Genomic DNA, 26,937 nt, shown 5'->3' on the forward strand with positions numbered 1-26,937 from the left:
TGAATTATTAATCCATCTACCACATAGTATGGTATCTACTACCTACTAGGTGTCTGATGTTCAAGTTAATGAATTCAATGCCATTTCCAAATAAATCTCATCTCACTATTTCAGTTTTGAGATTATAGAAATCATAGTTTTCTTGGGATGAAAAACTTCATTTAGTCTAGGTTTACCGCCCCAGCTTAAGAACCAAAAACTATTTAACAGACAATCATACATCTCTTAAGTTTATAAACTAAACTCTGTTTTGCAAAATGCCAATGCTTATCCTGAACGTTTCTTAATTATACTTTTCCTAAATCTCTACCATGACTTTGGGGAAGAATTTCCCTCCAGCATCCTAGGTTTTTCTGCTTAAAGCCATCAGAGGCCATGTTTAGAGTCTGCACTCTCCTGGGACGCTCTGTGGTCGCTAAAGCTGATGGCCGGATACCAGACCGAAGCTAGGGGGCAGGTACGCATTCATTTTGTCAACAGATATGTAACAGGCAGTTACTACCACCGGGCTCCGTCCTAGGTGGACACAGTGGTGAAAAGCCTAAAGGCACCTACCTTCCCTCAGAAGTGTTTGTTTTAGGAGGAGGAGACAGCCACTCAACACACAAGGTACTTGCAGGTGGTGGCAGGTGCTGGTAAAGAGCTTAGTCAGGTGATGTGATAGAGTAACGGGCTGGTGGAGGTTACTTTAAATGAGGTTGCTGGGGAAGGTCACCTTGAGGAGGCGTCATGTGACCTGAGACCTACGAATGAGGGTGCCAGCTGGTGAAGAACAGGGACCGCGGGAGGACGCAAGGCCAGGTACGATGGGAGGAGCAGCAAGTGCAAAGGCCCCGAGGAAGCACCATGCAAAGCCAAGGGTAAAAATACAAATCAGAGGTCAAATAATACAAAGGTACATTTACAGAGAGTTTTAAAAATTAACGCTTTGTTTTTAGCAGGGCTTCTCTGCTGTGTCTACGTAAATAAACTAGCATTCAGGAGGAAAAAAAAGTATATAATTTATATAAACTATGAATAAAATATACTGAAAAAGAGTTATAGGAATTAAGCACTACTAAAACCAGAGCAGAAGCCGTGTAGTATTATGTAGGCTTCCCTCCTTCTCCCTGGGCCCTTGGTACAAATGACTAATCCATCAGCACTGTCTGTACAGGGCCTCAGTCCCTCCCAGCAATGTCCTCCTAGCAGCTTCTGCTTGCCATCTCTGTCCTAAAAGTTCAATAATCAAAATGGAAAAAATTTAAAAAAAATTTTTAAGTTAGAAAACTCCTGAAGACTGTATGCCTCGTGGTCCTTCTTTTATAAGTATGATACATTTTCCTGGTTTCAAAAAGATTACCCTGAAAGTATAATTCATTAAGAAAAGTCTTTTCTTAATGACTCAGAGTCTCCGTCCTAACCATGTATTATTGGATAAGACAGAAGACACTGGATACTTATTTTCTAGTTCTAGGTCTCACCTTTCACACATGAAAAATGACAGGATAACCTGCAAGTCCCTTTGGGCCTATTTAAAGAATTTAAATTAACTATCTTAATCTATTTAAAGGACACTACTATACTTAAGTGAAATGTACATATCTTTAAAATTAAACTCCTCAAAATGATGTTTCCTCTTAAAGTCATCTACATAAACACACATACAACTGGGTTACAGGAGGAACATGGGTGTCTGCTTTTAACTGACACTTGGATGAAGGCCAGTACTCTTAACTATGATTTATTTTCATCAGTGGTTCCTCTTCAGGGCAATTTCTCTTCTAAATTCATACAGCTAATATACAACTCACCACAGAATTACAGCTGGTTTTCATGGGATCACAAGTGTAAAGTTAAAGATATGGTAAAGTAAGACTGCCAAGGAGAATTAAGTTAGGGAGATACAATGTAATTTGAAGAGCTGACAGTGTTTATCACACCAAAAAACAGAAGAATGAATCATACTTAGTCAAATGAAGAGATTTAAACTAATCAGCGACCAAGAGATGGGAAAAATGCAGAACAAGGGAGTCATCACATGCGAAAACGGAGAAGCCAGAAACCTTCTAACCAGACACCTTCTATGACACAGGAAATGTACCTCCAACCAGGTTTTTGCTAGCATCCTCTTTTCTCTTTCTAGGTGGTCCTTCCTGCAACCTAAAAAACACTACAAAAAGAGAAAAACAGGCAGATGAGAAAGGTGAGGTGGGACTAACTGTTTCGAGGCAGGAGGTACTTCACATATGTCCTTCCTTAATCTTCAAAGCAACCCTCAATGGTGGTATCACTCAGTTCTGCAGGAGAAACAGCAGCTCATACCAATTACATACATCAAGTAACCTGTCTTGAGGTAGAACGTCCGACAAATGGGAGAACTGGAGTTTTAACCCAGCACTCTGCCCTGCGCTTTCTGTGATGTCAGTTGCCCTGGAGTAGGTCGGATCCGCCCCTTAACTGATCTTCCTGCCACAGTCTTTCCTCTCTGCCAGTCAATCCTGCCCACCGCTGTCAGAGGCTCTCTCGATAAAACTGGCATCACATCACGTATCAAGAAGTCCCAATGATTTCCTGTTCCCTAGGATCAAGTTCAGGTCCATCTACCTGGCATTCACCATCCTCCATAATCTAACTCCACCCTAAAAAGCTAACCCTGTCTCCCACTCTGCAACACCAGACCCGTGCCAGCCCACTCTCTTCTCCCACCCAGTAAGACGCCACTGGAATCAGCACGGTGGAATGCTCGCAACATTCACGCCCTCCGCTTCCCTCTTCACTGGGGGGTTAAAAAACCCCCTTTTGGGCTTCGCTGGTGGCGCAGTGGTTGAGAGTCCGCCTGCCGATGCAGGGGACACGGGTTCGTGCCCCGGTCCGGGAAGATCCCACGTGCCACGGAGCGGCAGGGCCCGTGAGCCATGGCCGCTGAGCCTGTGCGTCCGGAGCCCTGTGCTCCGCAACGGGAGAGGCCACAACGGTGAGAGGCCCGCGTACCGCAATAAAACAAAACAAAACAAAACAAACCCCTTTTGTTCAGGTTTTCATCCCTCCCTCTTGTGAGTCAGGTAAGGTAACCCTATGTCTAGCTCTAGGGACTGATCTAGGCCTGATTAGCTGAAGCCAGTGTTTCTCCACAGTGGTGCAGTTAGCACTGGGGCAAGGGGAGGACAATTCTTCACATTGGGACTATCCTGCAAGTCATAAAAAGTTTAATATCCCTGCAAGGGATAAGATAGGCTCTGGCATAATTACAGATGAGGAACCATAGCCCGGAATGGTTAATTTGCTTACGGTCACAGAGCCAGAAAATAGCAGAGCTGGGACTGCAACCCAGCACTGTCCTTTCCAGTACACCCTGCAGGTTCCCAGCTCTTACTCAAAAAATCATCTACTGAATATCCACTACCAATCACTCCATGAGGATATGAAAACAAGCAAGGAAGAGCCACTGCCCTCAAAGGCTCGTCAGAAAGAGCAACAGTTACAACAGCAGCAGTGTGAGACAGAGGACGCACAGGTAGGACAGAAGCACAGCGGGCAGAGAACTCAGCTGTGGGCAGGGCAGGAGGTGTCGGCGGGGAGGCACAGATCCGAGAAAGCCAGGGAGAGGGTGTTCTGAGCCTTAAATGATTTGGCCAATACCTTTTCTTTTCCCATTGAGTATGTACACTTGTTTTTTAAAATACTAAAACCACGAGGGCCTCAAGAATAGAAGCTACGTTTGTCTTTACTTCTTTTACAGCCTCTATGGTAAACCTAGTTACTTCAGTTGCAAATTATAATAAGCACTGAACATCGGCTAAATTGAAATGCAGAGAAAGATCACGTCCCATTACCACCAGCAGAATATATTGGTTCCGAAGCATTAAGTCTTCCCTTAATCTAATCCCTTAGATTAGATTCCCTTCATCTAATCCCTAATCCCTTAGAAGGAAAGATTAACAAAGAAACTGTAACTTGTAAGTTCTCCATTCTTGTAAGATCCTCTAAATTTAAAGAGTTATGATACCATTTTCTTTTGTAAAATAGAAACTGGCACATTACTTCAGTAAACTACATTTTGTTATTTTTTTAGATAATTGTCTAATATCCATATTCACTGAAAATGTTACAAAAGTACTTCTGATAATTGTTTAAATCGTGATATGGCACTAGGATACTGATTTACTAAAGGCAGCTGACCAAGTTAAAATAGTAAGGAACAAATACTGAATTCATCACCCACCATCAATTCTCCTCAAAGCCAGATGGGTCCATGAGAACCATACTCTAACCTAAGCAATCCCAGGTAACCAGCCACAAATATCAACAATCTGACTTATTAATAGGAGAGTATCATGCAGCCTGTATTCCACACAACCCATGTGCCAGGTTTACTGACACGCTCTGTGCTCTGTATAAAACATGTGTCATGCTGAATGAACTCTTGCACTTAGCAGGCTACTCCCTAATATACAGGGGCAGTTCTGATCCCACCAGTTGCAGCTGTACTTAACTGCTGTAGCCAAGCAACTGAATTATTACATAAGCCAATGAAACAAGAGTGTGAAAAAAGAGTAATTATTTCTAAGAAAACTAAATTGAATGTTTTGAGGAGCCTTGATAAAAAAATAAGTTGCTAGAAAGCTTACTGTCAAAGTAGGCGCAGCTGAGGCAACAGTTGAGACAAATGGGAAACAACAGGTTTTTTAAATCTAAGATTTTGTATTCACAGGTACTTTGAAATTGTTTTTAAATTGTTTAAACTCTTTAAAAGAAATGGAAACCACAGACAATGCATTACAGTATACAAGATGGACCACTCTGAACTAGGTACATACTCGAAGAAAAGACCTTGGCTTCCTATCAAAGGATTGATAAATAAATGTACATTTACATATTTTAAGTTAAAATAAGATGGTTAGTATTTCCTTTTCAATCTTCATTTTCATCAACTTTTTAACCAACTACAGGTACCATCTGGAGGCTAAAGGCCAGGTATGTCCTTCCCACTTCTAATAAATGCGTACGTAACCCCATTCTTCTCAGCACTAGTTCTAAGCGTCCTCCAATTGCCCACACCAACCACACTGCACAGACAGGCTTCAGAAGGGCCTTGTCTGCTGAGGATTTTGGTTAAGTGTGTAGTTGGCAAGAGGAAAGCAACACATACCCTAAAACCTTTAGGTACGTTAGCTGTAGTCGTACTACCTATGGCAAGATTCGTCTTACATCAACACTGGCAGATTCATACAAATGCCAATTATTAACAGTTTTAAACATCATCAACTAAGCATCTAACTAAACGAGATGGCACTGTCTTTACCTTAATGCATATCAAGCCACATAAATACAGCAAACTATTAATTTATGAAAATGTTTACACTGCATACCATCAGACTGGATATTTCAAGATATTAAAGATTTATTCTGAATTTTTAAGTAGGATAACAGGAATTGTTATGTATTGGTATTTTAAAAATCTTGTTTTTGGAGATATACACTGAAATGTTTATCATGAAACAATATGTCTGGAAGGGGAAAATGGGGGAGGAAGGTTAGAGGAAACAAAATTGGCCAGGAGCTGGTAATTGCTGAGGCTGGTGATGGGTACATAGGGGGTTTACTGTACTATTCTTCTTTTGTCTATGTTGGAATTTTTATAAATAAAAGTTAAAATAAAAAATATTGAATTATGCCAAGCTATCCAGATACTATCTTTAAACCTCCCAGACATGGAGTTTTTAAGCCCAAATAATATGAAATTTCATTAATATATTTCATACCAAAAAAAATCACAAAAAACAGAAACACTTAACGGAACCAGGAAAAGAATAAAGATTCACTGAATCTCGAAATCCTAGGCCAGGACGATGCCGTTTCTTCTAAGCCCATGAGAACATTCTGACCCAATTCTCAGTGTACCAGTTGCTTTCTTACACTATTGTTCTCAAAATTGCTGAGGCTTCGCAAAGTTTACATAAGAAACTGCTTTAGCAAGCAGTGATTCCAGTTAGAAAAGGAAGGAAGGGCTTCCCTGGTGGCGCAGTGGTTGAGAGTCCGCCTGCAGATGCAGGGGATGCGGGTTCGTGCCCCGGTCCGGGAAGATCCCACATGCTGCGGCGCGGCTGAGCCCGTGAGCCATGGCCGCTGAGGCTACACGTCCGGAGCCTGTGCTCCGCAATGGGAGAGGCCACAACAGTGAGAGGCCCGCGTACCGCAAAAAAAAAAAAGGAATGAAGTTGGCTGTAATTGGTTATGAATATTTTTATACCTGCTTAAAATCTGCCAGTCTGGAACTATTTTACTTAGTCTCTGGGTGAACACCGGTCAAGTCAACAGGATGGTGAAAGCCAAACGAACTGCTTTATAGGCCAAAGGGGCAAATGGTCTGATAGGCGTATGTATTTAATTTCAGTATAACCAGGAGACAAGATAGAATTGAAAATTCAGTATGTTAGAGATGCCCTAAATTTTATTTAAAAATTATTTTCAAATGACTGGATTGGGATATTCATATACGTACATATTTATATATACATATATAAAAGGATAATCTACTGATCCTTTTGTGCACTGATTGGCTTAAGTGGAGCACAGGATTTTCCTAGCATGATTTTAATTAGATAAAAATCAATTAAGTTTCAAGAAGGGATCAAATAAGACTTCAGTCCAATGTAAAAGTGAATAGAGCATTAACTCCCTACAGTTAGCTTTGGCTTAATAAAGGTAAGCTCAACTCAAAAAGAAAAGAAAAGAAAAGAAACAAAAGAAAGGAAGAAAGAGAGAGAGAAAGGAAAGAAAAAAGTCAGTTGCTCTTGGTGTGTTGGAAACCCTCCAGTGGTCTCACATCTCGGAATAAACGCCAAAGCCCTCCTCATCAGGCACACTCTGTGAGTGTGGACCTGAGGGTCCTCGCTACTCCCACAGCTCAGCTGGCCTCCATGACCTCACTGACCTCCAGGCACACTCTCCCTGAGGGCACTGCTCTTTCCTCAGAGGTGCAACTTACCAACCTTCCCTCAGGTCTGCACTTGAGGGTCACCTTCTCAGAGGCCTCCTCGGCCACCCCATCTAACAGTGTGTGTGCAAGCATATGCGCGCACACACACACATGCACGCGCGCACACACACGTGCATGCACCCCTTAGCAAGGTCTCTTTTCCCAGCTGTATTTTTCTCCTTATTTTATTTTTCTCCTTACTGACCTTGTTTACTGCCATCTCCTCCACTAGAATGCAAGGTCCATGAGAGCAGGGGTTTTTGTCTGAGTGCAGGGATTTAAAATTATTTTCTTTAATGCTGTATTCCTAATGGTCCAACAGTTTCTGGCCCATGATAGGGGCTCAACGATTTACTGAAGGTAACAAAACAACACAATGATCTACCACATGAGGATCCAATGAGATGTATTATCTGTGACCTCAGTAAACAGATCTGCTAAACACATGTAGTGGTTTTATAACACAGACTTTCCAGCAATGCTAAGGTGCTTTTAAATCTCATTCTTTTGTCTACGCCTCTAACATTCTGCCTTGTTTTTATCTTGTTTTCATGTATGAAAGGTAATTTACCAGAAAAAACAAGGCACACTGAGGCAATGGCAGAGAGAATCAAACTCAAATTGCCGGACACCCAGATTTGGAAAAGTAGGTTAACAAAGTCTGGGATAAGTAAGAAGCAGATAGAAAGTTCATCACCTCCGCAAGAGTAACTTGAAATTGGAGAAAGTTGTTACAACTCCGCGAACACAGTTAAGGTAGACCTTAGATCTTGGGGTCTAACAGATCCCAGTTTATAGTTTATTTTTATAATAATACGAATAACACCATCCAACCATAGCTACAATCCCCTGTTGTAAAGTCAGACACAGCGGTAAGCCCTTTACATAAATTTTTACTTACTCCTTGAGATAATCTGGTAGAGATAATATTTTTGAAATGTTATTTTTTCATCTTTAGGGGGTTTTCTCCCCTTTTCTCCCACCTCCCCAACCCGAACCAGCAGTGCCCACTGTGTCCACTGTCCCAGGAGAGGTTATGACGTGAGAGAACACTGTAAAGGGTTCCTGGCTGTGAGTTCCAAAGGCCCTGAGAATGGAGAGAACTCTGGGCTCCAGACAGAAAGCACTGGTGAGAAATACTGCAATGGGGAGACACAGTGTGGCCTCTGTTTCTCCCACCACCACCTCCACTCTCAAAGCCTGGACCAGAGGACCTGAGCTGGGGGAAAAGACAGTGAGGAAGTGCAGAGCGGAGGCCAGAGGCAATGGCGAGACCTGGAGAGAGCCCTCAGCCCGGTGCCAGAACCCCGGGGAAACAACAAATCGACGGGAGGGGGCACAGCTTGTACTGCATTAGGATGGGAAGTGTCTGGGTTTTGCAGCTTTGTGTCCCACTAGAGCAGGACAACAGCAAAATGGCTCCGGTTCCCTCAGGCACAGCAAGGGAGTGGGACAGAACTCGCCACCTGAGGGTGCAGACTGCAGGAGAGGCGGCTGCAGGGCAAGACACGACCCTCCGCCCAAGGCATTATGTAAGGATCCCCACCCTCAAGTTATACCTAACCCTGGGCACGAGGAGGAGGCGGTGAGCTACAGGTTATAGCTGACTTTCCCAGTAGGATAAGGACCTAATTCGTTGTAAATTGTTACAGAAAAATGAAATTCTGCTCTTTTGCCCTACCTGGATTGTGCAATGGAACTCACACCTGAGTTCCTATTGTTACTTGTATTTTACAGATGAGGAAAACGAAGCATTAAGTAACTTGCCAAAGTGATATAGTTGGATTTGATTGGGATTTGAACCCAGACTCCCATTCTCTGTGCTATTCCACCACTACTGCACTGAAATACATAAATTTAATAATCACATAGAACTAATTTTTTCATTCATTGCATCTCTAATAGAAGACATGACAGAATTTCTTTTCCAAATGTAAAATTCAAGGCAAATCAAACAGCAATAACGGAAATGTAATAGCTTTTATGTAATAGCTAACTTCAATTATAGAATGCCAACAACCTCAAGATCAATTCATTACATACATACATATGTCGCCCCACAAACAACAGTAAACATATAAAAGTACAATTTATTGAGAAATACTTAATGCCAAAGAGGCACTATGAAGTCATTAGCATTTTGAAATGTATCTGTATTTTATTACTAACAAAATCTACATATATTTTAAAAACAGTATTGCAAATGTGAGGAAGATAAACAGTCTGTAACAATGTTTGCTCATTTAGATTTAAAGATCCCCTGAAAACTCACCAGCTGGGAATCTCTAATCTAGAATAAACTCTAGGTGTTGCAAGCCAGGCACATGAAACACTCCAAATACTTTAACTGAACTGCTAACGGGGAAATCAAAAGGAGCAGATCCGTTTTAACCATTCGCAGATGCTGTGTCCAAGGCCACAGGGATTTAGAAGGAGCCACGTCACAGAAACATTATCTGCATGGCACGTGTTGCTCACTGGTTCCCAAAAGTGGCTTAGTGTCTAGTCCCAGATAAAATTTTAGATCACAACTAGGCATACTGGAAATGCATGCCTTCTCTGAAATGTAATTTCTGTCCTGCAAGGGCAGTCACTACGATAAGGAACTGTTTGAAAGACCTCAAACTAAATGTGCCCTCACTTATGTAATACTACGCCCTCATCTCAAGCAGAGAAATGATCTTCTACACTATGGCTGACGTATGTCAGAGTAATTAACTAGTTTTTATTTTTACATAAGTTTTTCAAACTGTGGCCTCTTTACTGACATAAACTCAGTTTTACTCTTAAGTTTCCAGTGACAGTAAATGCAGCAAAACAGACGAAAGGGTCTCATTGCCAACCCTAGATTCTGTGCCATCACTGGACATCGCATGTACTTCTACCACAGCAACGAGAACTCTGAATTGAAGAGATTCAAGTGCCTGTTTCCCCCATTAGACTACAAATTCTTTCAGAGTAGAAAAATGCATGCTCTGTTCACTCACAGTATTTATAAGTTCTGGAGAGAGACTGTTGAATGAAAAAACATGCTTTTGATTTTTGGTAGCATACTTAACATTTCCCATAAATAACCCTTGATATTTATGTATAATAATATTCTGATGTTAACGACAGAATGTGAAAATCAAATGTATTCCTTCCATAACAGTGTATGCCATTTATAGACCAACAAAAAGACTCTGAATGGTATAAATGCCAAGAAGGATTTCAAAATATTTTTCTGCACTGTTCATATACAGACATACATTAATTCTTATTGATAGTGCATAGGCAAGTTGCATGAATACAGGCTATTTTCTAAAGCACACCCCTGCCTTCATACATGAGTCCTAGATCAACTTAACTATTCAAAGGTAGGTTCTTCTAGTTTAGGGACTATATTCATTGTTTTCTCTGGCTTTAAAAACGTCTGTCATTTTACTTCTTTGAGGCATCTAAGAGGGCAAACAGGAAAGTTTAATCTGGTGAAATTTAAATTCATCGAAATTAAGTATAGGTGCATACCACACAAGTAAGATAAAAAACTGGATTTACACAAATATCATAGATTATCTAAGTTACAAAATAATTTAAAAACAGGATTCTTTTACATAATAATCTTCCCTAGTGAATTAAAATTGTTCTCAATGGGCTTCCCTGGTGGCGCAGTGGTTGAGAATCTGCCTGTTAATGCAGGGGACACGGGTTCGAGCCCTGGTCTGGGAGGATCCCACATGTCGTGGAGCAACTAGGCCCGTGAGCCACAACTACTGAGCCTGCGCGTCTGGAGCCTGTGCTCCGCAACAAGAGAGGCCGCGACAGTGAGAGGCCCGCGCACCGCAATGAAGAGCGGCCCCCGCTTGCCACAACTAGAGAAAGCCCTTGCACAGAAACGAAGACCCAACACAGCAAAAATAAATAAATTAATTAACAAACTCCTACCCCCAATATCTTCTTAAACAAAAAAAATTGTTCTCATTATACAACCACTTTAGGAACATGTGATACAAAGCACGTTAAGTCTGGACTGATTACTGTGAACTATAATGATATTCAAAATTGTAGGGCATGTTTTCTGGCTAACCAAAAAGCAACAGGAAAAGTAATAACGAGTCACAGTCATCTCAGCACCGTAATAATCAGACTGTACTAGATTAAGCCATTTTGCACGTAACACAAATAACCAATCAATACAACGCTGAAAACCACAAGCTGATGAGAAGCTTAACAGTTTTTGAGAATACCAGCTTTTAAAATTTTCAGCATCACTTGAACTCAGTTAGATTAGAATACTTTAAGCAAGAACGAAGTATTCACTGCACACAGTGTGTTAGAGCCCACCCATTTTATAGTCCACAGATTCCAGAGATGAACCTAGGACCGAACCCAGGTTCTTACTTTCTTTTTCAATCTTCTGCAACATTGGTTCTCCACGTGTGGTCCCTAGACCAGCAGCCTCAGCATCACCTTGAAACTGGCAGAAATGCATGTTCCGGGCCCACCTCCTGAACTAGAAACTCAGAAATCGCACAGCAATTGTGATTTAACGAGCTCTCCAGGCGGGGGACTGTGATGCAGCTGGGGTACCTCAGCTCCACCATTAATGCCTAAACTCAGGAAACATGATCACCACTCATAAAATAGTGATGCACTTTAGTAAGAGTCCAATTTCTCTCTTAGATGGAAGCTTATTACCATTGCCATCATCTTCCTTATAGCAGAGATTCCTAACGAGTCAGAGAAGAAGGGAGTTTGGGGGAACATATTTAGTACTCAAATTTTAGAGAACCATCTATCACTTGTTAAATACAAACTACAGGAAAAGCATGAGATGTTTTTACTTATCAAAAAGGGGAATGGGTTTTAAAAAACTATAAATATAGTAGTAAAGACTAGAACCAGAAGTAGCTTTAAATATTAGAATTTTAAAAAACAATCTCCATATTTTTTGGTATCATCATGGCTTTAAATGATTAAGATGGATCAATCTGATGTAACTACAGATCTCAGTAGTCGAAAGCCTATTGATTTCCTAGTTTTGGTTATAAGAAATTGAATATACTTACTGGTAATGGCAATCACGAGACAAAGTAAGCCTGACACTCAACAAAAAGGCTGTAAAATCTTAAATTCAACTCCTGACTTTCAAATCTTATGAAGGTGGGGAAAGTACAAGAGCGATGCAACTGCTGCTGACTCACGAAGGAGTCCTCTGAGCTCCTGAGGGAACGAGTGCAGAGGCAGGTAAAACATAAATGTATTTAAAAGAGCAATTTTCAAGAACTCCAGGTTCAGTGCTGGTTATTCAGTAAGTTTTTAGGTATTTTTAAAAGTTTAAGAAGCATACTTTTTCTCCTTTGGAAGAAGAAAATATGGTGCTGAGGGAAGAAAAATAAATTTTAAGTTTCTTTTTGTAATACTGAATGCATTAGCATTTTTCTATTAAAGTGCCACTTACTATGTATAAGCATTAATTAAAACCTTTTTTTCATCTTAGCATAATTCCAAGGAAATTAACAGAAGATGGATAAATTTAGGAGTCTGCTTGAGAGGTCTGGCTAATGACAATAAGTGTTTTTTTTTTTTTTTTTGCGGTACGCGGGCCTCTCACTGTTGCGGCCTCTCCCGTTGCGGAGCCTGTGCTCCGGACGCGCAGGCTCAGCGACCACGGCTCACGGGCCCAGCTGCTCCGCGGCATGTGGGATCTTCCCGGACCGGGGCACGAACCCGTGTCCCCTGCATCGCCAGGCGGACTCTCAACCACTGCGCCACCAGGGAAGCCCAATAAGTTTTTAAGTTTAAAAAAAAATTAACTTGTTTTCTTCCTTATTACAAAAGCAATAAATATTCATTACTCAAAATCTTGAGAATACAAAACAGGCTTAAAAATGAAAAAGAAGTTCCTAAGTGTGAGATAGACAACTACTATTAACACACAAATATACATTTTTAAGTCCTCTTCTGTGAATTTGCATTAGATATACATTAAAAATGGCATTTAACTGGTACATTTTAAATAGCTCATTAATTTTTGAATGTCTACTCTCTTAGGCAAGGATCCAAATCTTAGCCTTACATCCAGCGTAAGAGAAGCACATAGGAACCGCTAAAACTGTCTGCCAAACTGATTATCTGGGATCCTACAAGACAAAGTCTGGACTTGCAGACTGTTAAGATGTACTATTTAAGTATTTTTTAAATGACTGATGTGATCAGATAAGGGTTAAAATTCACTCAACGAATTAAAGAAAAAAAATATACATTTCAAGACTCAGCTCCTTGGAAAGCCTTGCTGGCTTGAGAAGCTGCAGCAGGAGGCCCCCTGCGCCCTGCAGCAGACCTACCCTCCGCTAGAACAATAGAGCTTCAGGGTAAGGACAGGCCTTTCAGACTGACACCCATTCGTGGAGCAGAAGACCCGGCACTGAGCTCATTCGATACTCAAATGAAGCAGTCAGTGAATGATGATGGGTAACGGTTCCCAGAACAAAGTCCATTTTTCGCCTAGTTAACTAATGTCTAAAGTCACATGCCCCTTTGACTTATATGTCCCCTGTGACACAAACGGGTGACTTCTGAATCCTGCCTCTGCAGGTAATACTACTTACTCAATGACTCAGTTTTCAGATACTAAAAATAGCTTAGAAAAATTGAGTCATACTGAATAACATCCTCAAGCACTGTCTTTACAACACCTAAAAATGAATAAGATGGGCTAAATCGATCATGTGTTTCTGATAATCAAAGGGGGAGCAAAAATAAAATACCAATTGGAAACTGAAATGCCCAGCCTGCTATTTTGATGGCTTAAGGTTTGGTTTCAACTAAAATGCTTAACAACTTTGCTTTTCCACCTTTTTCCCTCCAAAAAACAGATTAACACTTTGTGTGCAGATATTCCATTCCTTCACTTTACAGTCTGTTATAAAGATGCTCTGACTGGGATTTTGTTCGAGCACGTATGGTAGGCTGATACCATGAACCACCACCAGACTGAAACACTGAAGTGCTGAATAAAATATTAAAAGCAAAGACACACCCAAGCACACAAACACCTTTTAACACACACTGCTGAGTCAGCACAAAAGGAAAGGATCTAGAGAGGTCAGAGGATATGAGAGCAGAAACCCGGGAAGGAAAATGTTCTGAGATAGGATTCCACCCCAGGAGTCTCCTCTATGCCCCGGAGAGCCTGAGTTTGGGTCCTGCTCTGCAGGCTGCCCTGGGGAAGGCGGGAGGTGACAGACGAACACTCCTGTATTAAGCTCGAAGCTGGACCCCAAAAGGACCTCAACATAAGGAAAAAGAACCCATTGTACAGAAGGGAACAGCAAGGAAACCTGTCTCATCTTCGACCCAGAGTAGGGGAATAAGGGAGATTTCCCCTGAGATCTGAGGTCCATATTTATGCTACAGAGTATGGCTGGAAAAACATTAAGCCAGGAATTAAAGTTACAGTGATCCCAAGGATGTAGTGTCCCCAGGAGACTGGCATAAGCAAGGACAAATTCTCTGTGTACGAATATAACTCAGTTTAGGGATCAAAACCCTTAGATGAAGTGCCAAGGAAAATGAGCAACTCACAGAAGAAAATAAAATCACAAAACGCCCAAGAAAACAAGGCGCCATGAGTGAGAATGAGTGGAGACAACTGCTGAACTAGACCTCAGACATCAGAACAGACACAAACAATCAATGTTCAATATGCTTAAAAGAAGCTTAAAGATATGAGCAATTAGAGAATATAAAGAATGATCAAGCAGATTTGGAACAAAACCAAATAACAATTTCTAAAAATAGAATATAATGAAAATTAAATGGATCAAAGAACAGATTAGGCCCAACTAAAGAAAGAATAGTAAACTGAAGGTAGGAGTCAAAGAAATTATCTAGAATGCAGCACAAAGAAAACACAGCAGTTGAAAGTTAGGAAGTTAGATGTCTGTTGGACCTTTTCATGCTAAGTAGGGTTCCAGAAAGACAGAACAGGGAAGAGGCAATATTCGTGAAATACAATCACTGGGAATTTTCTACAACTGCACTCCCCACTATGATAGCCAGTAGCCACGTGTGACTATTTAAACTAAAATGAAAAGCACAGTTCCTCAGTCACACTAACCACACTGCAAGTTTTCCTTAGCCATGCGTGGCAGGTGGCTGCCACACGGGACTGCACAGACGTAGGATTATTTCCATTATCACAGGAAGTTTATTTTACGGAACTGCACTGGTGCAGAAGTACTGAAACATCCATCCTAAGATCCAAGCTGCCCATAAATCCCAGGCTATATAAATAAAATCCACACATGAACACACTAAGGTGAAACTGTAAGATACTAAAGACGCGGGGAAGGTCTTAAAAACAGGCAGAGGGAAGTATCAGACTATTCAGGAACAATATTAGATGGCTGACTTCTGAGCAGTAACCCTGAAAGACGGTAGGAAACAGGGAAAATAACAGAACTCCGTACCTAGAAAACTATCTTTCAAGCACAGGGCAAAACACATTTTCACACATAAGAGATTTACCAACAAAAAAACTCTCCTTAATGGAAATTCCAAAGAATTCATTTCAGGCAAAAGAAAAATTATCCCGGAAAGAACTGAAATGTAAAAAGGAATAGGAAGCAAAGATATGGTAAATGTTGATTAAATCTAAGTAAACATTAACTGTATAAAAAACAAAAATAAAAAAACCAAAAATAATGTCTAATTTGTGGTAGAGAAGACAGAATGAAAATCCTGGGCAGTAACTGTGTTGGGAGAGATGACTGGAGCTGAGCTTCTCAAAGTCCCTGTAATCCAGGAGGAGGGTAATGATAGTGAGGACTTTGGGACTTCAACGTACGAATAGTAACATATACGCTTACGACAACCAATTGAAAAAAGTGGCATACAGGCATACCTCCTTTTATCTGCTCTGCATTATTGCGCTTTGCAGATATTGCAGTGTTTACAAACTGAAGGTCTGTGGCAACCCTGAGCAGAGCAAGTCCACTGACACACCATTTTTCCAACAGTACCCGCTCACTTCGTGTCTCTGTCACCTTTTGGTAATTCTCCCAATACTACAAACTTTTTCATTATTATTATATGTGTCATGGTGACCAGCGAACTTTGGTGTTACTACTGTGACTCTTAACATTTTTAGCAATAAAGTACTATTTAATCAAGGTATATACATTGTTTTATAGACATAATGCTATTGCACACTTAACAGACTACCATATAGTGTGAACATCACTTTCAAACGCACTGGGGGGCAAAAAGTCCGTGCGATTTGTTTTACTGCAGTAGTCTGGAACCAACCCACAACATCTCTGAGGTATGCCTGGAAGGAACTAAACCTTCTAAAAAGTTGAGGGGCGGGAATCCTCAGTGAATCTATACGATGGTAGCCAGAAATCCAAACACATCAATAAACACAAATAAAGCAAACAAAACCCTCTAGCCACAAAGACTGCCAAACAATTCAGTTACAGGCTTTTATATACCAGGAAAATATTTACCAAAAGAAAGCTAGTGAAACCACATTAACTTTTAGACAAAACCGTCTTTGAGAAAAAACGCACTATAAAGAGGGTCATTTAATAATGATAAAAAGTTCAATTCACCTGGAAGATAATACTAATCCTAACCTTAGAGAGATTTTTTAAATTCACCATTTTAACATCTCTGTCAAGTAGACCAAAAGACATTAAGATACAACAGATCAAGTAGAATTAGTAAGGATACAGATGGGAACAGCATAGTTAATAAGTTTATATGGACATATACAGAAAATATACATACATTGATTAGGGAATATATATATTCTTTTTATGCACAGGTGGAACATTTATAAAAACTGACTATATACTGGGTACAAAGTTAGCCTCAACAAATTTTCAGGTATGGTTATTAGTAACAATCAGACTCCCTGATCATGATGAAATTAAGTTTGAAATCATTAACAAAAAGATAAATAGAAAAACCCTATACTTTTGGAAATTAAACACATTTCTAACAATTCATGGGTTAAAGATAACTCTTTTTATTTTATTTATTTATTTAAAATTTATTTATTTATTTTTGGCTGTGTTGGGTCTTCGTTTCTGTGAGAGGGCTTTCTCTACTTGTGGCAAGCAGGGGCCACCCTTCATCGCAGTGCGGGGGCCTCTCATTGTCGTGGCCTCTCGTTGCGGAGCACAGGCTCCAGACGCACAGGCTCAGTAGTTGTGGCTCACGGGCCCAGTTGCTCCGCGGCATGTGGGATCTTCCCAGACCAGGGCTTGAACCCGTGTCCCCTGCATTGGCAGGCAGATTCTCAAGTACTGCGCCACTAGGGAAGCCCAAAGATAACTCTTTTTAAAATCTCAGAAGAATGAAGTTTTTTCCAATTACCTTAAAACATAACCAATTTCTCAAGTAATAATTAGTAAAACTGATTTATTTAAAAAACATTGCCAATAACTGAGCTGTAGATGTCTATTTTCCATTGGGCATGCACACTTTTAAAAATTTTTTACTAAAATGCACAATTAAAAGAAACAAGCTTACAGGTGGAGCTAAATAGTTTTAACAGCCACCTATCTCAATGGAAAATCTTTTTGCTTTTTCAAACTGGAGAGGGAGGAATAGGGACAAGAAAATTCAACATTCATTCATGGAACAACAGTTTATCAAGAGCCTGGTCTGTGCCTGTCACAGAAGATACACAGAGGAGCAAACACACAGTCCATCCTCCTGGGGCTGACAGCACCCTAAAGGAGACAGCCACTGGGCAGAGAAACACATGTAAAACGGCAGTCTGCACGTATGATGTGACCCTGTAACAGGGGTCAGGGAGATCAGAAAGCTTTCTGTAGGAAGTAATGCTTTGAGCTGAGACATAATGTGTAAAAGAAGGTATGTAGGGGAAAAGGCCAGAGAACAGCATTCCAGAAAAGAGGAACAGCATATGCAAAGGTACAAAGTTTTTGGTGGGCAATCAGAGTAAAAAACTAATTTTCAGATGGTCAACACAGAAGCAGGGTATAGTAGAAAACTTCGCAAAATTTTTATGCTTTCTCATCTATTCCTTCTTTAATAAGAAATCGGTTGATGTTCCTACTGTCATAGAATTTTTCTGTGACTACAGAAATACTGTCTAGATATTCTATTTATGAAGACACTTAAAAAATATTACTGTTATGCTAAACTGAATGTTACCATTTTCCATACTGTTAAAAAAACTATCAAAAACAACTTAATCTTTAAGACGCTTTAGAAAGATATTTCTACTCTTTTCTTCAATAAACCTCTTCAAAAAAGAGGTTTTTGCTCAGGAAAGACTACAAAGTATGCTTTCTAAACTCTTCTCGCTAATGTATATCATGGAACACTCCTGAGCAATTCACTCTTTTCCTACAGCTAATTTCAACATTCCACACTCACTTCATTCAACCAGACAAGCACTATAACACAAATATACAACTTTAGACATTGGAGATGGAAAGAAAAGTTAAAAAAAAAAAAAAAGCATCAGGGACTCCTAGAATCTGGTTCTAATGATTACTCCTAAAAGTGACTACCTAAGCACAAAAGGATTTAAATTAGTTACCAAAGGTTAACGGTGACATGGAAATTACAGCTAAATTATATAGCTATGGATTAACTTCGTTAACTAGTTCCTTCCTGTCCCTTTTGCTATATCTAGCCCCCCCAAAAAAGAATTCCTTTCCCAAGACTTAATAAATAAATAAATAATTTATTCCTAAGTGCCCAATATGACTGTGTAAAAATACAACCTGTAGTTCCTATTAGAAGTCAAGGCTACACACTCATATTAGCCTTTTGTTGTATTTACTAAATGAGACAAGACTGGGACTCAAAGCGAATTCAGCATTCTCCTGAGTAATGATTAGAAACAAAGAACAGATAATTTCTTTAAAATGTGCAGTTACTGATTAACTTTCTTTGGCAGTGAAGAACTACCTAATTCATTTTTCTTCTAAAAGATAATTTCTTCCTATTGTGAATATACCAGTGCAGTTTTTTAAAAAGGATGATAGTTCAAAGATAACTGCATCTTCAAGAAAATATGTAAGAGCAATACATAAGAAAATTATATCTGAAGAGAACTGAAGGTATTTTCTGGTTAATTCAAAGGGAAACCCAACACTACCTAAAATATCCAGATATTGTATTTATTTCTTATCACTTAATGCTTGTAGCAGGAGCCTGAGTGCCATATGAGTCTTCAATTTTAAAAAAAGTTAGATGTTATTACTTACTATATGTATATTCTCTCTTACTAAAAAGTACCTACCCGATTAAATTAAAGAAAAAACCCCAAACTACTCAGATGTTGGTAAGGGCAGGGATGGGAAGTGGTGGGGGGTGTGTAACAAAATAAGGACAAATTTACTCTCTGGGAACAATTAAAAAATGAGACTTTGGTTTGATGTAAGAATCATCAGGAAGTAGGAAAACCAGAGAACTGAGAAGGTTCCTATGTAAGTGCTTCTCTGCTCTTCCTTTTTTTTAAACCAGAAGTGGTTTGTCACAGTGTAAATATGGAAAGGAGTACCGTGTGGAATAGTGATTATAAAGGTGAAAGAAACCAAGACTCAGAATTACTGGAATCTGCCTTTGGAGGAGTAGACAATAAAGTAGTAAGTGCGGGCTTCCCTGGTGGCGCAGTGGTTGAGAGTCCGCCTGCCGATTCAGGGGACACGGGTTCGTGTCCCGGTCCGGGAAGATCCCACATGCCGCGGAGCGGCTGGGCCCGTGAGCCATGGCTGCTGAGCCTGCGCGTCCGGAGCCTGTGCTCCACAACGGGAGAGGCCACAACAGTGAGAGGCCCGCGTACCGCAAAAAAAAAAAAAAAAAAAAGTAGGAAGTGCTTACACATGCTTTAAGGCTTGTGCTTAGTGAGGACAGATGCAATTCAAGTTTAGTACAAGAACTATTCTCCTTTCTAATTTTATAGAAAAACTAAGTTCAGGTTTAAGTATCAGATAAAATTTTCATTACATATACCAGCACTAGTTGCTAAGCTGGGTCCCACTCAAAGGACAGTCTATCTAACATGCATCAGTAGATCACGGTGCAAAATACCAAAACACTGACCACCTCTGAATAGGTATCGACCACAAACAGCTTTTAAGGTTGCAAGATGAGTATAAAATAGGATGTGTAACTGGTAATTTCTGGAATGTTTGGCAACAAACCTCAAAATCAAATTTCCTTAGAAATCCGTGGCTTAAGTTTTGTTTTAAAAAATATCAACACAAAATGATATACGTTAAAAAGGTAGCAAGTTCTATCACACCTAATAAAACCAAGGAAGAGCGTAGCCAATAATATATTAACAAGAAGGTAATTATTTCAGTAACAGCAGGCAACAGGTTCCCTTAAGAATCTCCACTTAAAAAAAAATAAACACTACACCTAGGCAGATACAGAACAAAATTCCACGGACTGAAATATCAATCTGATCTTTCAAAGGGATTTGAAATTTATCAGCTTTCAAAGTTCTCTCTCTACCAAAAACAAAAACCCAACAACAACAATCTAAGGTTTTCACCAATCCAAGAGAAGCTTCGAGGTTTCAAAAGTAAATATGGTAGAGGGTGCTGATGTTTATAAAGGGGACACTACTAAAACTATTTGCAAAAATCAATCAAATAAAAAAGTCAATTCAAACCCCATCACTGGCTCGTGGAGGGGAGCGTGGCTTTCCCATTACTAGGTGACATCTAGAACTAAAGAAAACGCCCCAGCCCAGGGAGCGGGAGATGGACGCTCCTGCAGACTCAGGTAGCAAGGGGTGACCGCTAATTCCACCGACAATACCGTAAAACAAGCAAATCAGCACTCCTGGCCAATTACCAAGCGCGAGTCAAAGTTCCACCACGTAATTCGGGCCTGGCCCTTTTTTTAAGCAGACACGTAATTGAAAGCAGAGTCATTTCCCTCTTTGCATTTTATTCATGCTGGAAATAACATTCAAACCAAAAAGGCAGCAAAACAAAAGAAAAAAAACAGGAAAACTGAGGGAAGTGGAGGAGCGGGGCGTTCCACTGTCGTTTTCCCTCCCCGGGAACCCTCGTTCACCGGCTTGGATTTTAAATTCTCAGTCCTCCCCGGCGGGGGTCGGGCCCCCGAAAGCGGCCCGTGGAGCCGGGGTCCCACCCTCTGCGGAAGGAGGGGACGCTGCTCCCGCAGCGGCCGGACGCGCGGGGAGGTGAGGAGTGGACTCCACTCGGGAAAGAGTCGGGGCTCCCGGCTGTCAGGCGGCTCCTCGGAGCGGGCGCCGGGGCTGCGGGAACTTCTCTCTCTCCCGGCGGCCGCGGCCCACGCTCAGGCGCAAACTTTGCAGACGGAGCCGCAAGCGGCCGGGGTCCCGCCCCGAGACCCTCCCGCGCCGCCAGCCGAGCCCCCGGGCGCCCGAGCCCCGGCCACCCGCCCGCTCCGCGTAACCCGAGCCCTGCGGGGGCCGGGTGGGCCCCGGCGCGACCTCTCGGCCTCCCCGGCGGCGCCGCCGCCCGTGCCCCCGGGCCCGACCCTCCCGCGCCGCTGCTGGGCCGACCGGCCGGCCGGGCCTGGGCCGCGCGCCCCTCACCTTGGTGGCCATGGCGGGCGGATCCCTGGCCCGGGACGGCCGGCTCCTCTCCCGCGCCGCGTCTGTCGGCCCGAGTCGGCCGGACGAGGGCGAAGGCAGCGGCGGCTACGGCTGGGCCCCGGCGCGGCGGCGGCGGCGGCGGCGGCGGCTCCGCCTCGGCCCCGAGTCTCGGCTCTGGGCGACTCCAGCCGCCGCCCGCTCCTCCAGTTCCTGAAACTCCCCGGCTGCGCGGCCCCCGCCCCCGCCGGCCGAGCCTCCCATTTACCGCGGCGTGCGCGGCGCGGCCGGCGGAAGCGCGCCCGGTGCCCTCGGCCGGCCCGGCCTCCTCTCCCACTTTCCGCCCCCGCCCGGAGCCTCCGCCCCCGCCCGGAGCCTCCGCCCCGGGCCGCGCCTCCGGGCGCCCTTTGTTCCAGCGCTCCGGGCCGCGTCCGCGAGTGGCGGCCGGGGCCGGATCACGGCCCCCGGCCGCTCCCCGCCTGGCCGCCCGTGGGGACGGTGAAGGGGACTGGGGACACGCTTTGAGGGAACGCCTGCCCGGGGAGCCGAGTCCCGACCGCCTCCGGCCGTCCACCGCGCCTGAAGTTTCGGTGCGAGATGCACGGGGGTGCGACCAGAGCTCTGCGTCCCCGGGCGGGCACGAGTCACCGACGGGATCTTTGTCCCGCGTCGGGATGGCTGTGGGGGCCGGTCGAGCTCTGGGCTGAGTGAAGTGAGTGTTCAATAAACAGCCGGCACGGAGCGGAGCAATGGCTTCCTAGTCCGACTGGCCCTCCGAGGAGGATCTGCCTCCAGCCTGCAGCTGACCGCGGACTGTGGTCCCGGCTGGGGCTTCTGGGCCCGGACGCTTGGGAATTTCGTTCTGAGGCGCCCCATTAACCTCCTTCTGGGCTGTTGATAAATTTAAAAACGTCTCAGGGCCCCAGAGGTTTGGGGGAGACAACAGGTTTCTCGAAATGGAAACGAGAGGTCTAAAATTTTCCATTTTCTTATCAAAAGGTTTTTCTTCAGAGTCGGATGTATGGGCTTTATTAATAAATGAATGACTTAAAATGAGCAGCAAGATTTTCACTCAAGTACAAAAGCCATGACCGGAAGACACATCTTGATGGATATATTAGCACAGTAAATCTTGTTTTTATCATCAGGAATATATATACATATATTTTTTAAATAGGCAACTATCAAAAATCAACTTCAGGCCAGGAAAGCGGTATTTAATGTCAAATTGTGTCCTCTCAAAAATACTCTGACTTCCAGAGATTTCACTGGTTATGTCCAACAATGGGGTTTAAAATGGATATGATACTACAATGTTTTCTGTGAATTTTTGTGTTTGCTGAGCTCAGGGCCACAGCTATAATCATCCTAATATTCATAAATAGTTGTCTTTCTAAGTAAAAGTAAAGTTGCAGGCTGACATTCATTGACAACCTACTTGCTATGTAGTAGACTTTTAACATGCCTTAATCTCACTTGATCCTTATAGGAAACCTTTGAGAAAGTCGTTGTTGGTCACTATTTACAGACATGAAGAAATCAAGTCTCACTTAAATAACTTGGCTGATTTGGTAATACTTAACAAAATTAGAAATGACCATAACCTTGGAACTAGCAGCTCTACTTCTAGGAATTTATTCTGCCAGCACACTTGTCTAAGTGAGCAAAGGTGCTTTCAGTAAAGCATTGTTCTATAATAACCCCAAACAAAGTAACCTATATGATTGTTAATCTGACTGTTTCAATAAATATGGTATATCTATACAAATGAAATACTAGGAAGTCCATAAAAATGCTAATATTTTAAGAGGTATTAATAAAAGTAAAAAGAACATTAGGTATAGTACAATCCATTTGTGTAAAAAATATGAAAATACATTGTATATGCCTAGGAAATTGCTGAAAAGATTCACCAGAGGCTAATGTCAGAATTTTTGAATATGTATATGTGTTACTTTATCTTAAAAAACAAGTTTATATTTTAACAACTAAATAGATATCTTGACTAAGAGTACATAGTGGTACGTGGGAAAGCCAAGATTTGAACTTGGGTAATAGTGTAAGTAATGAATTTTCCTTATTCTTTTAAATTTGAAAGCTGGCTACAGCTCCCTGCCACAGTTCAACAATGCATATTTTGATAGGAAGGTGCAAAGTCAGGTTCACTCCTGTGACCTATGCCTTTCTGCATGCAAGTTCTAGACAACCCATCAGCCTAGGCACCCAGCACCAAGAAAGCAGGACCAGGGACATCCCTGGCAGTCCAGTGGTTAAAGCTCCGTGCTTCCAACGCAGGGGGCCAGGGTTTGATTCCCTGGCTGGGAACTATGATCCCACATGCTGCACGTGGTGTGGCAAAAAAAAAGAGAAAAAAAGAAAAGAAAGAAAGCAGGAGCAGAGTCCAAGCTTTCCCTACTTGAACAATTTCTGTAACCCTGGCTTCATTTTTAGAGGTAACCAGGTTGTAAGTGTCCATCATCGGATGAATGGATAAAGAAGATGTGGCACATATATACAATGGAATATTACTCAGCCATAAAAAGAAATGAAATTGAGTTATTTGTAATGAGGTGGATAGACCTAGAGTCTGTCATACAGAGTGAAGTAAGTGAGAAAGAGAAAGACAAATACCATATGCTAACACATATATATAGAATTTAAGAAAAAAAAATGTCATGAAGAACCTAGGGGTAAGACAGGAATAAAGACACAGACCTACTAGAGAATGGACTTGAGGATACGGGGAGGGGGAAGGGTAAGCTGTGACAAAGCGAGAGAGTGGCAGGGACATATATACACTACCAAACGTAAGGTAGATAGCTAGTGGGAAGCAGCTGCATGGCACAGGGAGATCAGCTCGGTGCTTTGTGACCGCCTGGAGGGGTGGGATAGGGAGGGTGGGAGGGAGGGAGAGGCAAGAGGGAAGAGATATGGGAACATATGTATATGTATAACTGATTCACTTTGTTATAAAGCAGAAACTAACACACCATTGTAAAGCAATTATACTCCAATAAAGATGTAAAAAAAAAAAAAAAAGAAGTAACCAGATTGACATCAAACTCAGAATGACCAATGCAAATTAATGTAAGTATTTAAATAAGGGTGAGATCACTACCTGTGTTACTGAGGTGTAGTCACTGACATAATCCTCAAGTGAAGCTGATCTCCAGCTCCATCTGCTACCACCCTCCTGGGGCTCTGCTCCGACGCATTGGCCTCTCACTTCCTTCTGACTCCTGACCTTCACACTCCCTTCCACGGAGAGGACCAGGACTGGCTTTGGGGCATGTGACCTGTGCAGTCTCGCAGGGCCCCGTCCTTGCGTTAATGCTCTGCCTGTGCCATCTTTAAATTCTTAATAGTTTTGAACAAGGGGCTTCACATTTTCATTTTGCACTGGGACTCTCAAATTATGTCGCTGATGTTGTTTCTTTGTCTGAAATACCTGCCACCCATCCACCATCCACTCCCCCTCCACCACACCCACACGCCTTGCTAACCTTCCACTCATCCTTCAGAGCTCCCCAGAACTGTCACAGCAGTTAACATTTGTCAGGGACATCTTCGCTGTCCCAAGTCTAAGTTCTATTGATATAAGTTTTCTGATATAAGTTTTCATGGTACTGGTTTCCTTGCCTTTGGAAACATCTCAGTTTGTAATTCCTTAGAGCGACCATTTGCCCGCCTCCCCCATCAGACTGTAATTTAAGGAGAGGAGGCCCGGTACCCCTGTCTTGCACCTGCCTCTAGCATCACAGCAAGCTCAGAGTAAGCCCCCACTAATACTTTGTGAAATGAACGAATAAATGAATGGATGAGAGGGGTTGCAAATCACAAATAAGCAGTATACCATTTGCCTGCGTTTACTTTCAAACAACTCATAGAATTCTACGAAACATGTTTGAAAACCACTGCCTCTATCATTACCTAAGTTAATGTGACACATTACACGATACAAGTTTTCTGAAAGTTCTATTACTCGATATCGTGTTTTTTGAAAAAATAGGGCTTCCCTCGTGGCACAGTGATTAAGAATCCACCTGCCAATGCAAGGGACACGGGTTCGAGCCCTGGTCCGGCAAGATCCCACATGCCACGGAGCAGCTAAGCCCGTGCGCCACAACTACTGAGCCTGCGCTCTAGAGCCCTCATACCACAACTACTGAGCCCATGCACTACAACTACTGAAGCCTGCGCGCCTAGAGCCCATGCTCCGCAACAAGAGAAGCCACTGCAATGAGAAGCCCGCACACCGCAACGAAGAGTAGCCCCCGCTCACCACAACTAGAGAAAGCCCGTGTGCAGCAATGAAGACCCAACATAGCCAAAAATAAAAATAAATAAATTCATTTTAAAAAAAAGAAAAAAGGGCTTCCCTGGTGGCGCAGTGGTTGAGAGTCCGCCTGCCGATGCAGGGGACACGGGTTCGTGCCCCAGTCTGGGAGGATCCCACATGCCACAGAGCGGCTGGGCCCATGAGCCATGGCCGCTGAGCCTGCGCGTCCGGAGCCTGTGCTCCAACGGGAGAGGCCACAACAGTGAGAGGCCCGCGTACCGCAAAAAAAAAAAAAAGAAAAAATACTCTTCAGAAGTGTTAATCCTCTACGACAATGTTTTATGAGGTAATGTTGATTTTGATTGCTATAATTGAAAATGAAAATGCTAAATTAAGTAGTATTTACTGGAGATGGAGTACCCAATTCATTATTTAAAATGAAATAAATAAAGATTAAATTGTATTCAAGATAATACTCTTTAGATGCTCTTTAGTGTGACATCATTGAAGTGCACATCTCCTGTGTACTTTCTAGTTATTGCTTGGCATTTGTCTTGGATGTAATTACCACGTACATGAAATGATAAAATGGCAGTCCTCTCACTTATGGGTGTAAAAATGCGACCAGGGCGGTTAAATGACTTACCCATGGCCACAAATTAAGTCAGAGCGGAGACAAGAGCCCAATTCTCTTATCACAGGTCTCCAAAACATGTCATTTTCAAATTAAAAATATTTTAGGTAAGAGGTTTGAAGGGCGTTTTGTGACAGTCAAGGCAGTCACTGCTAAAAACAGGACAAGGACTCCTGAGCTGTGGTAGGAGCCACCCACCCACACTAGCAGGACAGAGGAGGTGTGGCATCCTTTCCTCTCATCTCATGGAGCCCAGCCACCCAGTGGGACAGGGGCTTCTCCCTAACTAGAAAGCTGACTGCACTCAGGATCATCATGAAGAGCCCTGGGCCAAGCTGGGAAGTAGGTGGTTTCCTCTTCTGCTTACCTTGATCACCCATTCATACCTCTTTCTTCTGTCCCTTCCTCCTCCCTAGACAACCTTCCTCAGAGGTGGTGCCTTACATCCTGGCCCTCAGATCCCAGAACCCTGGCGTTGAGCCTGGCACAGGCCAAGT

The 26,937-nt window shown here is 42.5% G+C and overlaps 1 protein-coding gene across 1 annotated transcript in view; it reads right to left on the reverse strand.

The window, feature by feature from the left end:
* SNX9 (sorting nexin 9) overlaps positions 1 to 21,854 on the reverse strand; it is a 92,328-nt gene extending 70,474 nt beyond the window's left edge. The window contains 3 exon segments of the mRNA XM_082855811.1: positions 21,531 to 21,557; positions 21,559 to 21,728; positions 21,731 to 21,854. Coding sequence (XP_082711937.1) covers positions 21,531 to 21,557; positions 21,559 to 21,728; positions 21,731 to 21,791 — 258 coding nt within the window. The 5' untranslated portion in view covers positions 21,792 to 21,854.
* Positions 21,855 to 26,937: the final 5,083 nt, after the last annotated feature.

Source organism: Leucopleurus acutus (genome assembly GCF_964270905.1).
Source record: "Leucopleurus acutus genome assembly, chromosome: 15".
NCBI classification, from domain to species: Eukaryota; Metazoa; Chordata; class Mammalia; order Artiodactyla; family Delphinidae; genus Leucopleurus; species Leucopleurus acutus.